The sequence below is a fragment of the Prinia subflava genome, chromosome 9, assembly GCF_021018805.1.
Source record: "Prinia subflava isolate CZ2003 ecotype Zambia chromosome 9, Cam_Psub_1.2, whole genome shotgun sequence".
Classification (NCBI taxonomy): Eukaryota; Metazoa; Chordata; class Aves; order Passeriformes; family Cisticolidae; genus Prinia; species Prinia subflava.
In genome coordinates, this window is record NC_086255.1 from 16,812,938 (window position 1) to 16,828,650 (window position 15,713).

Genomic DNA, 15,713 nt, shown 5'->3' on the forward strand with positions numbered 1-15,713 from the left:
GTATTGGCAACTGTGATAGGTTAACTTAGAGTGGTGTGTTCACCTGGCATGATGTTTGTAATTAGCTACTTCTTGTCATTACATGCTTGAGATTTTTGTTAAACTGCCTTTCTTCCTGGGGAAAACCCCTCAAACATTTTAAGGGCTAATGAAAGTAAGTGTTGATTTTTCTGGAGGCTCTTTGGCCTATTTGTAACAGCTGTGTGGGTGCAGGCTATTCGTGCCTGCTGAAATGTCCATGCCCAACTTTATTGATGGCTCCTTTAACATCCTCTTGCACTGGAGTTGAAATCAAAAAAGCCCCAAACAGTTTTGCAAACTTTCGAATTGACTTCTGACTTCTTTTTTTCTGGTACAGAAAATGCACATGTATTAAATATGTTTGCATTTGCCACATTATTTTTTCACTTTTGCATATAGTACCATACACTTTCATATAATGGCATGCCACTTCCAAAAGTAGGTGTCCTATTTATCCAAAGGTATTTCTAAAAGGATGTGCTTGCTTTAGTCACAAAGGTGGTAGATTCCCCCTCATATATTTTGTACATTCTTTGCTTTATTGGCATGTGAAGCTTATTCCTTCACTGTTAGTTAGTGGTTCCTGTGTATGTTTTTTTTAAAAAACAGTTCAGCTGTGCTCTCAGCTGTTTGTAGGTTGTGCTGAGTGATTCATACAGAAGACAAGGAAGTTGCAGTGTTGCCACATCTTGTTGTCCTGCCCAGCAGAGACTCTCAACCTCTGAGTGCTCTAAAGCCAGTGCCAGGAGAAAGGAATGGAGACCACGGCTGGGCCTTTGGGAGGGGCAGGTTATGTTTGTGGTCAGTAACTCCACAGTTTGCCATCATCTAGAGCCAAAAAGTGAAACTCTGGCACTACAGCAAATTATTAAATTTGCTGGTGAAAGAAATTACCTTGTAGAGGTCCTTTTCCTCATGGTTTGCTGGAGAGCCTGCCATGTTGGAGGAGTTGAGCTGTGATATAACCAACGTTTAATCTGTAAGTAAGAGCTCCATGAAACTCACTTCCAGAAGGTTTCTCTTGTGGGAACCGCCTGATTTCTTACAGTGTGCAAACTCCCCTTGAAATCTTGCTCCTGGTGAGATAATAACAGGACAACCACTTGCAAAAATGTGGGCAGACCTGGTGTCCTTGTTCCTGTCAGTCTGGGAATGCGTTGGTTGTGGATCTGGGAAGTTCTGTGGAGGACTTTTGTGCTCTCCCTGTCCCACACACAAGCTGTGCAGGTCTGACTTCCCTGGAAGCACAGTGCTTGTTTTCTGCAGTGTTGTGGTGGGAAGATGTCATTTACGTTTTGACAAGTTTGGATAGCTTGTTGCTGCAGAGGTTCTAATTGCCCTGGGGAATCTGGCTCCTGTGAGACCTTCCAATGTGACATTATTGTGAGGCCTTATCTGCAGTGTAATTTGGGACAGATATGTCAGTGTGAACTGTGACCAAGCTACTGAGGTGCTGCTGGTAGTTTGCACTCAGTGGGTCAGAGTGGCCCAAGGGCTTATCCAGCATCTCTGCTGGATTTGCTGCACGTGGTATAGACAGTGTTCCTTTGGCTAGCTTTCTGATATATTTGTTGTTTTCCTTGTAATGTTAGGCATGTCTACACCAGTTGGAGTGCAAGCTGTGAGAGATGCCTTGCAGACAAAATGTAGAGCTTATTTCTAAAAAAAAAAAAAAAAAAAAAAAAAAAGACCTTGAGGGGCATTCAAAACTGTTTATTTAAACTAGGCAAATGGAGGAAAAATATAAAATACATCTATATCTATTGTGCATGAGGATATGGGTACATACTCCTGTCTCAAGAAATCCTTCTGCTGTAGATAGGGAAGGAGAAAGCATACAGGAAGAGAATTACCAGTGTAGGTATCCCGTTTCTTTCCAAGTATCTGCTATCAGGAAATCTCAGACACAGGATACTGAGCTGTATGGATATCAGCCTGACTCAGCAGGACTTGTGCTTATGTGCTGTTTATTTATCTAAGAAGCATGATGGGGGAGACATTATCTCATTTTTACTTTGAACATGTTCCTTTGATTTTGAATGAAGGATAATTTTACCACATTACCATAGAGGAAGATACCTTGTTAAGAAGATGAAGGAAGGTTATGAATTAATATTCATCAGCCTACTTGAGAGGCCCAGATGGCAAACACTGTCTCCTCCAACTCTTAAAGAGCAGGGGCAAAAGTATTTTCCAAACTTTGTAGGTTGAAAACTGCTGTACTTGAAAATAAATAGAGCAATTTTGTCTTATTTGTTAGAGAGACCAGTGCAGGAGCCTGACAATCACAGAGAAAGCTAACCTATGGGTTTGACAGTTTATGGTTAATCTGACACTTTACAGATGCTTACTGTGTGACAGCTGCAATGAATCAGGTTATTAGAGCGACTTTCTGCTCTCTTAAGCTTATTTATTCCTGCCTTTCTCAAAATAGGGGGTGGGGATGTGTAAAGCCTATCAATGAGATAGGGGAGAGGGCCTGAAGCCAGACAAACCAAAACATTTAGAGATTCTGCTAATGTTACGAAGATGAAAGGAATCCCCAAATAAAAAGGAGCCAGAGACATATTTAGCAGAGCCTCATTCCTAAACAGCCAATTGGATGGAGGCAGGAAGGTCTCCATGCACATCTCAGAAGTTGTTTTCCCTTATAAAGTAAAGCAAAGGCATTGCTTTATTCACAGTCTTCTATAGACTGGGATAAGCCTGCAGCTTCTGTCCTCCTTTACCAAAAAAGTATGGCATCTACCAGCTGGTGCTGGGCCTCTGAGCTGGCATTCTTCAGGCCACTGGAGCCCATTTCCTGGGCATGGGTGGCTCTACAGGCCTTGCTGCTGTGGAGTCCCAGGCACACTTTGTGTCCTTATGGCAATCCACACAAGTTACTGAAAAGAAAGAACTTAAGGAAGGTGTAGCTAAACTTTCACTGATATATTGAAAGATACTTGAAGTCAATAGGAGAGTTCCCAATGTGCATTGGAGCTTTGCTGGTATCTCTATCAAGAGATCAGGGGAAAAGATACTGAAGAGAGAGGCAAAATTAGTTTTTCCTCTTCTTTTTCTTTCTGTGATTGTACTCCAGACATACTCCTGTGATGCAGACTGCAAAAGGGTTTAGCATGGCAAACTGAGTAATTTCTTAGGGGGATTTAAATAAAAATCATAGGTTTTGTCTATGGATACAAAGAAAGAACAAGAACCTTGGGGTATAGACACACCAGGCAAACTGTGCTGTGTAGTTTCTCTACAAATGAGTGGGATGAGGACTGAAAGACAGGCAGGAGGAGCTGGTGTTGGCCTCCAGAGGTAAAGCGAAACTACTTTCAGGAATGGTGTTTTACTCTTTTCCTTGAAAAACAAACAAAAAGCCCAAAGCCCTACACCATATATATATATTTTTCAGATGAGCTCTTATTTGTCCATAGCTGCAGATGAGGGTTCAGAAGTTTAATCCCCAGCACTGAGGCTTGATTCTCAGACCTTTTCTATATAGTTCTCTTTAGGTTCTCATTGCTGTCTCATGCTGAGTTCATTCTTCCCTCTCCCCCTGCCTCTCTGGCAATGACCTAAGTTACTGAGAAGAAAGATATAAGCTACTAATGTAATTTTTTTCACATGAGCTTTTATGTATAGAAATATTTATGTGACCATAACTTCGGCATGCAGTCACTAAAAAGAAAAGAAATTCTTTTATTCTATAATGTCCCTGGAGCTGGACTGACCTAATTTCCTTGAATAGTTCACCTGTTTGCCTTCCTTCCTTCCTGCCCTGGCATTTTCCATGATGTCCCACTGCAGAGAGGAGCTGCCTGCTGAGCACTGCTCTTCATTGTGCTCTGGAGCTGTGGTTGGGCAGAACCTCTGCATTTTCCCTGTGCTGTGGCTGTCCATCCATTCCCTGCTGCTCAGTCAGCCTCTGGGCTTACTTCTTCCTTCTAGTCTGACTGTCTCTAACAAACATCCTTCATATAGCAGCTCCCTCCAAAGCACTATTTACTCTGTATCACCATATCCTCAGCTCCCTGCTCTGAGTGAGACTCTCTGTCAGCTGTATCTCTTTCCTGAGCACCCTGAAATCTTCAGTGCCCGTGGCAGGGAAGTGATGTGTGTTCCCCACCCAAAAATCCATTCCTCAAAGCATCCAAGGGGCTGCTGCTGCCACCATTGCCACCAGCAGTAAATGTGGTGTGCACCAGGACAAGGTTACAGGAATCATGAGGAAGCTCAGCAGAGGTCCAGTCTCTGGTATCTGCATGGCCACTGTCTCGTTTATGTTCACAAAGGCCTCTTGTGGAAAACTGTTGCCTGTATTTCTGGCTATGCTGAGGAGCAGGGTGGATCATGTCCCAGCTCTACTGAAGGGTTATTTACTTGGCTCTGCAATCTCACATGTGCTGTGTCCACTACAGAGCAATCACCACTAAGTTATTTTGGGAGTGTGAACTTCTGCTCGGTAAGGCAGAAAGTTTGGATTCTTTTGAATCTTTGTCCCAATCTAGGTATACTCAGGGTATTTCAAGGATGATGTTTCTGAAAACCTTGGAGAGTGTTTCTTCTGATCTAGAAGGTAATTGATGTTTGTATTGAAATCAGACATGATCCTGCATTGAAGGGTTCTGCTGTGTGCAATTCCCCTTCTCCTTGACCAATGTTCCCTGGTCCAACACCATATGTTCTATATGGGGTATGCAAGTTTTCTCAGCCATGTTGTTGAGTGTTGTTTGAAAACAAAGAATTTGGCTGTCCTTCGAATGTCAGTTAGAGGTATGCCTAAAAGGGCCTGTTTAGATCTTCAGTTTTGAGTTGCTTACCTTGGTGGATATTTTCTTTTTCTTTTTTTTTCTCTTTTAACATCTCTGTCTTCTGTCCTGATGATGGAAGTGAAATAATAAATAGCTTTTGCATGGCTCACGTTCCAACACTTGTTAGCTTCTGTTTCTGACTCTCCAAGGCAGTTACATTCCTTAGAAGTTCCTTTCCTTAAAAGTTAAATTCCTTTTGGTGTTCAATCCATAGTTCTGCCTATTTGCTATCTCTGCTAGTAGCTTATTCCTGAAATTTTCACATCAGAAAAACTTTCACTGTGGATTTCTGGGAGGTTTTCTTGCATGCAAGCTACTCAGTTAGGCAGCAAGCACTCCATAAAGAAGTGCACGGTGCCTCTCTCTGTTGTAACAAGACTTGCAAAGCAAGGATCTCACTTGGATTATCACTGCTCTCTTGGCTTGTTTGCTTGGAGAGCTTTTGAATTTGTAAGGGTTAGTATTGGAGTTAGGAGATGCTGTTTCTCATCTGTCATACAAACTTAATGACAAAACACTGTTGGCTGTGAAAGGGCTGCTTCACTAGAATTAATATGTGCAGAGAGCAGTTGGCTACAGCTGTAGAAATCCAGGCCTGTGCTGAAAATATCTTATACAGTGAGAACTGTTTCTTTATTTGCTAAAAATGTGTTCAGTGAAAAAAATAGCTGGAGTTATAAAATTCAACAACTTTATTATGAACAATTTGGGATGTGAATTTATGACAGTCCAGACTTGTGGCCATCAGTGGAGCAGCTCTAGGGCAAATTTGGCTCACAGGTCCTAGAGTTGGAAAATAAGCTTTCAGAGAAACAGAATGGATTCTAACCCATCACAGACCAGAGGGGATCATAGCAATCTTTTCACTGAACACTTTCACAACCTTCAAAGTCTTCTCTGTGAATCTTGTACAGCAGCTGGGACTTTTTTTACTACCCTTAAGCCTATGGGCAATATTTATTATACAAGCAAAATGCTAAGCTTTTAAAGACACTTGGTAGAAAAATTGAGCAGCTGTTTAGCTGGCCAAAAATCTTTATTCATAATTTTTATCAAAATCTTTACTCACAGCAAGGTGTTTGTTTAAAAAGATCTTCCCTGTTATAAATGACTACTTTAATTTCTCATTCTGCTTCTTGGATGTTACTGTGAAGTCTTGGACCTCTCTTGCTTGAACACATGATCCTCCTGCCAGAGGATGCCTATTGTGGGCACACTCTCTCTGTGTTTTAGCAACTCCCCTGAAGTTTTAAAGTGTTTATCTTACACAGCTGAAAGCCTCCTCCTGTTTCATGAGCTCTACACTGGAATGCAGTGGAAGAGACCCAGGGCCTGTGGCCACCCAGATTAGAGTTTTTTGTATTAAGGTCCCTATATGGTTTTGTTAGAGACTTCAGCTCTGTCTCTGTCTGTCTCTGCTCCTTGTTTGGGAGGCTAGTGGGAGGAGAAGAGCTGAAGGGGCTATATAACCTCTGAGGTTTCAGATACAGAGTGTACCACCCTAGAGCAGCCATCCCCAGCCACGCGCTGTCAGGGTAAGTGGCACAGAACCAATGGAATGATTTACAGGTTGCTGGAGGATTTCAATTAAATAATGTCAAGTGGAAGCTATTCAGGAGGATGTACTGCTGTGCTGTAATTTGCTTAAGAGACTTACTAGAACTGAGTTGATAAAATACTTGCAGTATCTATACTGAGTTGCCTTTATTCTGTATTCTGAAAGGGAAAGACAAGTTCTACCCTAATGATTTTGGTGATTCTACCAGCACTTTAGCAACTGTATAAAGAAATGGTTTGTGTAATGCCACTGCTGGAATTGCAGATATACTCTGGTTTAAATGAACCTGTGTGACATTGGGGTGTTAGTTTTGGACAGCGTTCCTGATGGGGTATGTAGTAGTGTTTCTTAGCAGATTTGTTCAGTGCTTTCAATAGAGTGAGAGTTGAAAGAGTGTTTTATGGAATGTGACTGCAAGAAGGGCTGGAAGTATGCAAATCAGCAGTGTCTAATAGGATAAAATGAGGATGCATGTGTATTCATCCTTGTCTCTGTGTATATGAAACCGCTGTTCTGTAAAATGCCAAACATTCATTAACAAACAGGCTACATGCAGCACTTGTGGAGCTGGAGCTCTCTTTATAATTTATTGTGGAGATTGGTGAGGTGATTGATGATATTTGCATGTAAAACAGGGAGAAGAAAGATGCTAAAGACTGTGCTGTTTACTTGGGAGAAAAATTTCCTTTCTTCCAGTCCTCAGTGACATTTGCTGTTCTAAGATCTTGCTACTGCCTGCCATGGCAGTCCTGAGCTGTAACTCTTTGGTGGTAGCATAGCCCTCTGTCTGATTTTTCAACTTTTTGTGCTTTATTACTAAATATGGTTTTCATTTAGAGTCCACTAAGCTCAGAAATGTAGCCTTTCCTGCCCCTTCTTCCCCTCCCCCAAGTGATTTTTGGCATTGCATTAGCTGCATTGGTTTGAGCAACCCCCCTGACCTCAAAGGCTGTTCCAAAAACAGACGGCTGAAAAGCATATTTCCTAATTAGGAAATGGTTTGTCCAAACCACTCTGTTCATTCATGTTAGATAACAATTGTACTCCATTCAATAAATATTTTAATATAAGGAGCCTGTTTCCCCAGGAGCTTAATAAATGAAAAATTTGCAATTTACTTTCCTTCCACAGTTATAATGATAAAATATCTGGAATACAAAATTAGGATCCTGTCTTCTCCTGGGAGCTCTGCCCACGCAGCCTGCAGGAGCAGGGCTGCAGCCCTGGCTCGTGGCTGCCTGGCTGGGGAGAGACAGGGGATCTCAAATGAAGCATTTGGGAGAGCTGTCTGTGCTTGTTCCATCCATTGCAGAGGCTAAACAGATTGTGGCCCCCCTCGCCCATTGGCCGTGGCTCTTGCTGACCCCATTCTCATTTCTGCCTGCACTTCCAGTATTCCTGCAGAAGGTTTTGGAGACTGCATGTGGAGCCAGCTGGTCCCTGGATGGCAGCTGTCTCCCTTAGCTGTTAACACATTGCAATTTGTTGAACTCCCTATGGAAGCCTGGGCTTGGAGTGGGCCAAGTGATTCTCTACTACATTATAAATTGTGAGCAAATAGTTCTTCTTGAGTCCTGGTATTCAGTGCTTGTTTCTCTGACTTTAATGCAAAGCCTTCAAAGCATTTTTATTACCCATATTATCTTCCTGTTGCCAGAGGAAGAAAACAGTTTCTTTTTACTGAGCCAAGGAGCCAACATAAATTGTTTTGTCACTCTACAAATGTAGTTTATTAGCTGCTTTGAAATGATGATAGAGCAGACATTATGGCCTGTTTTTAAAACACATACTGTCTCTGGCTTAATTTTAAAGGTGGGTTTATTTTTCTCAGTGATTAGGGGAGAACTGGAAAAGACTTGTTTCTTTCTTTTTTCCCTCCTTTTTTATTTGGAAAACTTCTAATTTTTTAAAAGGCTAAATATAAAATTAATTGGCCATCTTCACCAGTGGATTAATATCTGCACCAGGATAACACCCCTGGCACATGCATAGCATTTAATGTAGTTAGTTTTTGGGAAGCCCAAGACTAGGAGGGGAAGTTGAAGTGTTCTTACCTTTAACAGCTTCCCATGTTTCAGAATTTTGTCAGGGTGATAGAAAAGCAGGAGAAGTTGTGCTAAGTTCAATGCAAATGAATCTTTGTTTTTGCAGCTGTCAGTGCAGCGTTCTCCTTTATCTCCCTCCCCCAGCCGTGGATTTCTGTGACCAAATTTAGATAAACATTTGCTGCTCCCTGATCTCTCTGCCCGTGCCGCAGGGCTGGAAGTCTCCTCTGGAATTCCCTGGATAATCTCTAGTGCACACAGCCAGACCTGGCTGAAGCTCCTCAGAAGGAAGCCTGTTCCCTTCCACAGCCCTGCAGTCCCTGTGATTCCCAGGCTGGGGCCATAACTCTCCTTACGGGTTCTCATTGCTTTCATAGAGCCAGGGTGGCTCTGCTACCTGAGTGTGATTTTGGTTTTGATTGAATTCTTCCCTGCTGTTTTCGTAGGGCTGTTTTCTGTCTGGAAGGCCAGCAGACACTGTAGAAGATGTGTGAGGAGGAGGACAGCACTGCCCTTGTTTGTGACAATGGCTCGGGGCTCTGTAAAGCTGGCTTCGCTGGAGATGATGCTCCAAGAGCGGTTTTCCCATCCATTGTGGGTCGTCCCAGGCACCAGGTGATGAACTACTTTGGCTGTTCTTTACTGGGCTTGTAGAAGGCTCCTCTGCCCCGTCCCCAGCTCTTCAGCCAGGGCTGTCGGCGTCTGGGGCTAGTCCAGCCTGGGGTGATCTTTGTAACACAGAATCTCCAGGCAAAATGGGTCTAGCAGTGCACTCACCTGAATCAAAGGAGTTCTCTTGCCTTGTGAAAGGAATCCCTTTAAAATCTTTCCCTCCCTTCTATTGCATCTTTTCCCTGCCCCTTAATTTTGAATCACCCAGAGAACTTGGTGAGCAAAACTAGTTTAAAGAAACCCAATCCAAAATCCAAAGAAGCCCAACACAGGAACATCTGGGAATTCTGACTGCACTTAAAGCTGGTAATAGGTAATGTGAGGAAGGCTAAAGGAGGAAGTAAAAGTTTTCAGTTAGCTTCCTCCTAACCTTTCTGACTTTATTCATTTATCTGTACCAGAAATTGCTGCCTAGGGTTGAGTTTCTTTATCTTCAAGGTTTACATTTGAGTATATGATGCATTTCACTGTATTTTAATAGTTTGCAAAATACATTTATTATCTGAGCTATTAAATGTAGAGAGTATGAGACAGATCACCTTTAGCATGAATTAGAGAAGCCTGTCTAGATCACAGCAAACTAATCCAAGTAATTAGCAGATCCACCTAATTACTTCTGTCACCTGAGGCCCTGGTGGAATGAGGCAAGCTCTTTCTAAGATGTAGCACTTTATATACCCAGCAAATGCATTTTATGTTCTCCAGGATTGGAGAAATACCTGCCTTTCAATATAGAAACTAGGACTGGAGGGCTAATTGAGGCCTCTGAGAATTACCATAATTTAAAAAGTGTATTCAAATACCATCATCTCTATCGAATATGAATGATATTAATTGCTCAAAACCAAGCCATATAGTTACAGTGGAAACAAATACAGATTTCTAGAACCTTGCTTTCCTGATCATGTAGAATGGATCATCCCATTAAAAATTGCAAATCTGGGATGTCTGTTTTTAAGGCATAGATTTAAAGATGCCAAGGTCTGGAATCTGTAATAAGTTCTGATAGGAGTGTTATGCACTTAAAGGATCCTACTGTATTCTATTTTTTTTTTCATTATTTCTGACTTTAACATAGAGACTAGTTCAGCTTCAGGTCCTTTAATCATTTCTATAGGATCCATGAAAATATATGTAAAGAAATCCACACAGTAGATTTAATTTGTCTATCCCTAGTTACAGTATTATGACATTAAAATAGAGGATTAAAAAATGTTGAAACTTAAGCTTTGGGAAATGTAAAGTGTGTATCACTCCATCTTGACCCTTAGATGGCACAATATCACTTTCTGCTTTTACTCCACTTCATTATCATTTAGCAGACTGTTCATCCCTAAATAACAAACATTAAAACAACTCAATTTTTCCACTTTATCTTGATGCATTTGATATTGTACTTGCTCTGTTTACTTAACTGTAGTGGAAATATGAACTCCAGAGATTTAATAACCAAACATTTAATATTGGCAATTAAGAGCAACATATAATTCTCCATTTGTTAGTATTAGTAAACTATGTTGCAGCTAGTAAAACTGGCAACTGGATTTATTTCACAGCTAATGTTTCATCTACTTTATGACACTTTCCCCTCAGTGACTAACACAATTTGTGTTATTTTGTAGGGTGTGATGGTTGGTATGGGTCAAAAAGACAGCTATGTGGGTGACGAGGCTCAAAGCAAGAGAGGAATCCTGACCCTGAAATACCCCATTGAGCACGGCATCATTACCAACTGGGACGACATGGAGAAGGTATTTCAGCTGTGAAAAGCTGATGTGTACTACTGGTAAACAGAACTACTTGAACCAAATATTTACAGAATATCCGCTAAATTTTAGATGAAGGTGTCACGCTATCCAGTATGGTTCAAGGATAGGCTTGTTAACAGCCAAAGTTAACATGCATCTAAATCTTGAGTATCAGTAGGAGTACATCAAAATTGTAATTAGGAGTTCTTTTATTCCCGCCTGATCTTTGCTAGGCACTGAGAAGGGGGCACAGGAAGAGAGAAGGGAAGGAAGAAAGAAAAGGAATAGATCAATTTGCTAGTAAAAAGTGGGATATAAGAAGGTTTCTGCAAAAATGCAAAGCATGTATGTGATTCTGATGTAAAGGGCAGTGGTTATACACATGCTTTTTAATGCTTGGAAGTTCAGCAAAATTACAGTGCAATGCATCCATTTCAGATCCAGTATTTGACTCAAAGGCTTCCAGAACCATGTTTATAGTCATAGTCTGTACAGATAATATAATTTCTAAGACTCTAAAATGGTATCCCCATTTAATGTTGTTTTGTGAAAATAGGGCTGTTTGGAACAGTCTGGACATCCCAACACACTGTGTGTGGAGTCACCCAGCTCTTAATGAGTCTCAGTATTGCAGAATTAGCTTGAAAGCAAAATCTTTTGGATGCCAAACATATCAACCAGTCTCTAATCACCACCAGCTTGAAAACAAGCTTAGTGAAAACTTCTTGGCCTTCAGACTAAAATCTCTGATTGTTTTACTTCTTGTAAGAGTATTAACCTCCTCACTGCAGTCCACTTTGCCTCAGATTTTTACAAGTTGTAGGAACAAGTTTTGTGGAGGTGATAAACACAAGTTGACTTGCAACGTCACAAACCATTTATCTTCACTTCTTCTCATGAATTCTTAGGCTGGTCTGTACAAACCAAAAGATGAAACTGTCAGGAGACCCATTATCTATTGAACTCTGTGTATGTTCTCTAGTTGCTCTGGAACTGTTTCCCTTTCAGTCATTATTGCAATAGCATTGCTGAAGCCAAGTGTGTCCTTGTCTTTTCTACTGTAAGAGTACCATATTCTTTTTCCTCAGCTTATGTGTCCTTAAAGTAAGTCATATATTTATTACTGGTAATAAATATATGGTGAAGCCTGAGGGTAGTGCTTTTCTTCCTACAGTTATTCTGGTAGTCTCTATGGAGGCAGTTAAAACAACTGCATGAGAAACATCACCAGCCTATATCTAGAGCTGTAAGCAGAGTCCTGGAGCTCAGTTCCTGTCTGGAATGATGCTCCAGTGATGTTGAGCTGCTGAGTGATAGTGTTTCTTTCCCTTGGCTTCTCCCATTATCCTCAGATCTGGCATCATTCTTTCTATAATGAGCTCCGGGTTGCACCTGAAGAACACCCGACTCTGCTGACTGAAGCACCGCTGAATCCCAAAGCTAACCGCGAGAAAATGACACAGGTAAGCTCACCCTAAAGCTGTGGAATAATCCAACCTTTCACCCAACAGGATGTGAATGTCATCATTCCGGTTAGTCATGCTGCCCAGCAGTCTGTCTCTCTAGTTGTGGAGGATAGAAAATACAAAGTGACCACCTGTCATATTTACATATTACTACATATAGTTCAGAAAATCATTGTATCCACTTTGTGAGCACTCCAGTCTGACCAAACTTCATGTCATCTTAATCTGTTTGTATGCCCAGGCCTATTACAAAATTATTATTAATATGTGCATGTGGCTTTATTAATATGATAAAGATATAGGCCAAATACAGGGAGCTATCTTACAGGTCAAATATTTTTGGATTTAGATTTTGTATTTTCCTTTCTTGTTTTTACCAACCATAGAGAAATATGAAAATCTTGCATTCTACCTCTTTTCCAGTAAATTGCTTCAACTAAGCTAAGCCCTCTGGTGTTAAGACAATAACTTTGCATTTCAGATTATGTTTGAGACGTTCAATGTGCCAGCCATGTATGTAGCCATCCAGGCTGTTCTGTCCCTCTATGCCTCTGGGCGTACCACAGGTAAGCCTCAGGGGAGTGTGGCACACATGTCTGAAATGTTCTGTGGGTGTGATGGGAACGAGCGGTGTGTTCTCTTCCCAAAGGCATCGTGCTGGACTCTGGGGATGGTGTCACCCACAACGTGCCCATCTACGAAGGCTACGCCCTGCCACACGCCATCATGCGGCTGGACCTGGCGGGCCGGGACCTGACGGACTACCTCATGAAAATCCTGACGGAGCGCGGGTACTCCTTCGTGACCACGGGTAAGGACAGCTGCTGGCTGCAGAGGAGCCTTGTTTGTGGGCAGTGCTTCCACTGGCCTCAGAAGGACTGGCAGTGGTTCTGCAGCTGAATAGGCATGAGCAGGTCCCCGACATGAAAGTCCCTTGAAAGGCTAGCAGAGGGCTTGTTTAAAATATGGGGAGGGTGTTGGAGGATGAAAGGGAACAAACAGTCAACATGTCTGGGTCCTTCCTGAGTGCCATTTTAAAGACTGAATCCTCTTTACAGCCGAGCGTGAAATTGTCCGTGACATCAAGGAAAAGCTCTGTTACGTGGCCCTGGACTTTGAAAATGAGATGGCCACTGCTGCATCTTCCTCCTCTCTGGAAAAAAGCTATGAGCTTCCTGATGGTCAGGTGATCACCATTGGAAATGAACGCTTTCGGTGCCCAGAGACGCTCTTCCAGCCATCTTTCATTGGTAGGTTCAGTGACTGTTCTGCTTTGGAAAACTGCACAGAAATACCAAGTCTCTATTTCCTTTTGCTTGTGCTCCATTACTAACTCGCCCAGGCCTATACACGAGTGTGTCCTAGCACCCATTATAAAACTATCTTTTAGAGCAGGACTATTAATGTGGTGGGAAGAACTTCATGTTAAACAATTATCCAAAATGCTTTCCCAAAATAAACCCTGTGTTTATTCCTGCCTGCTGGCATTGGGCCTGTGCCATTTTGTATGTTTGAACATGCTTGCCAGGAGTGGAAAGAGGTGGGAGGGGCAGGCAGGCAGTAAGACCTACTTTTATTTTTCCAAAAGGCTGCTCCAAATCCTGAATCCACGGTTCATCGCCTTTTCGGAGCAAAGCCAAGATGATGCCATGCTAATCAACATCCATGAGGGCAGATTTGCAACTAGGTCACACAGAAATCCAGTGTCAGTTCTGCCAATAGGCAGAATTTCAACTCAGAGATAAAGTAGTTGCATACCTAGAGGTATTAGGACATATTTTGACTATTCTCTCTCTGAGCTGACTTAATTTGAAAAGAAAAAAGAAACAAATTATTTCAAGGCCATATAAGGAATTCTTAGGACAATTGAGATTGCCTGCAAAAGCCTAGTGGAAAATTTGCTATTCCACACCCCCAACTTTCTTTTAAGGAGGAGATGTGTAAGGGGGAGAGGAGGGCTGTACACCAAGGAACTCTTAAGCAAATAATTTAGAATTATATAGGCAACTGCAGAGTGACTTTCCAGATTTCCAAAGCTCTGAGACTGATGTCTTCCAAAGAGTCACTAAACAGCATGTCAGTTCCACATTAACAATTTTAAGTCTCTATTGGGAGATGCTTCCTCAGTGTTCTTCTGTACCTTTACCCAGGCATGGAGTCTGCTGGCATTCATGAAACCACTTACAACAGCATCATGAAATGTGACATAGACATCAGGAAGGATCTTTATGCCAACAACGTGCTGTCTGGAGGCACCACAATGTACCCGGGTATTGCAGACAGGATGCAGAAGGAAATAACTGCTCTGGCTCCTAGCACCATGAAGATCAAGGTATGTACAGTGCAGTCATTTGTAGACCATGAACTGGCATTTACAAACTCCTCAAAGATCTAATGAAACATGCAACACTTTTACAAAGTGCTTCTAACATATCTTGAATCACAGCTGGATTATCTAGCAAATAATCACCAACTGGTAACTTTGGTGCTGGGAGAGCCTTCTCTCATTTCCTTGTTCATGTTGATTTCTGTCAAATGTCCTAATGTAGCCAAAGAACAGCATGAACCCAGGAGCATAAATTGTCCTCTGGAGCTGTATGTGAGCTTCTTCAGCCCTTCCAGTCTGATGGACAGGGGAGAGAGGAAATGCTGGTTTTATCTTTGGCTTACAAGTTTGAAAAAGAAACAGACCCTGACAAACTAATCTTCATTCTGCTGCTTCAAATATTCTGTTCTTTGCTTGACAAACATTTTATCAGCTATACCAAAAAGAGTGCTCCAGAGGTCATTGATTTTTTTCAAGCCCACCTGGATTGTCATTATGTGTTTCCAGAGTAATTATCTCCCCTTTTCTCATACATGCCCAGGAGTGCACGAATGCACCAGGGATCAGAGTCACTGAGAAGGCTGAGTCAGGTAGACAGTTTGAGAGTATAGATATATTTAACAAATTTTAAACTTTTCTCCTTGCAGCAATGGATAGCACTAGCACATAGATGCAGTGTTTTTGTTACTATCACAAATGCTTTAGTATTTTTGAATAAAATGTATTTTTTCACAGTAGACAGCAGCTGTACTTAATGCTTTTGTTTCTTAATAAACAGATCATTGCTCCTCCTGAACGCAAGTACTCTGTCTGGATTGGAGGTTCTATTCTTGCTTCCCTCTCTACTTTCCAGCAGATGTGGATCAGCAAACAGGAATATGATGAAGCTGGCCCATCCATTGTTCACCGCAAATGCTTTTAAGTTGCTTTTTCTTTATATGTCTCCTTAGTGTGAATGTATTCAGGGAAGTACATTCTTATTATTTCATTCCATAAATTCTTCATCATAATTAATCTAATTAATTTGATACTGTGTATTTCTTAAAATAAATTTTAAATATGCTATGAAACTGCT

General features: G+C 41.6%; 1 protein-coding gene across 1 annotated transcript; it reads left to right on the plus strand.

Moving 5' to 3' along the window:
* Positions 1 to 6,213: 6,213 nt before the first annotated feature.
* ACTA2 (actin alpha 2, smooth muscle) lies at positions 6,214 to 15,708 on the plus strand. Its single transcript, XM_063405687.1, has 9 exons — positions 6,214 to 6,358; positions 8,873 to 9,041; positions 10,721 to 10,849; positions 12,199 to 12,309; positions 12,794 to 12,878; positions 12,962 to 13,123; positions 13,371 to 13,562; positions 14,463 to 14,644; positions 15,417 to 15,708. The coding sequence occupies exons 2-9, from the start codon at positions 8,913 to 8,915 to the stop codon at positions 15,558 to 15,560; spliced, it is 1,134 nt and encodes a 377-aa protein (XP_063261757.1). The 5' UTR covers positions 6,214 to 6,358; positions 8,873 to 8,912; the 3' UTR covers positions 15,561 to 15,708.
* The last annotated feature ends 5 nt before the right edge of the window (positions 15,709 to 15,713 follow it).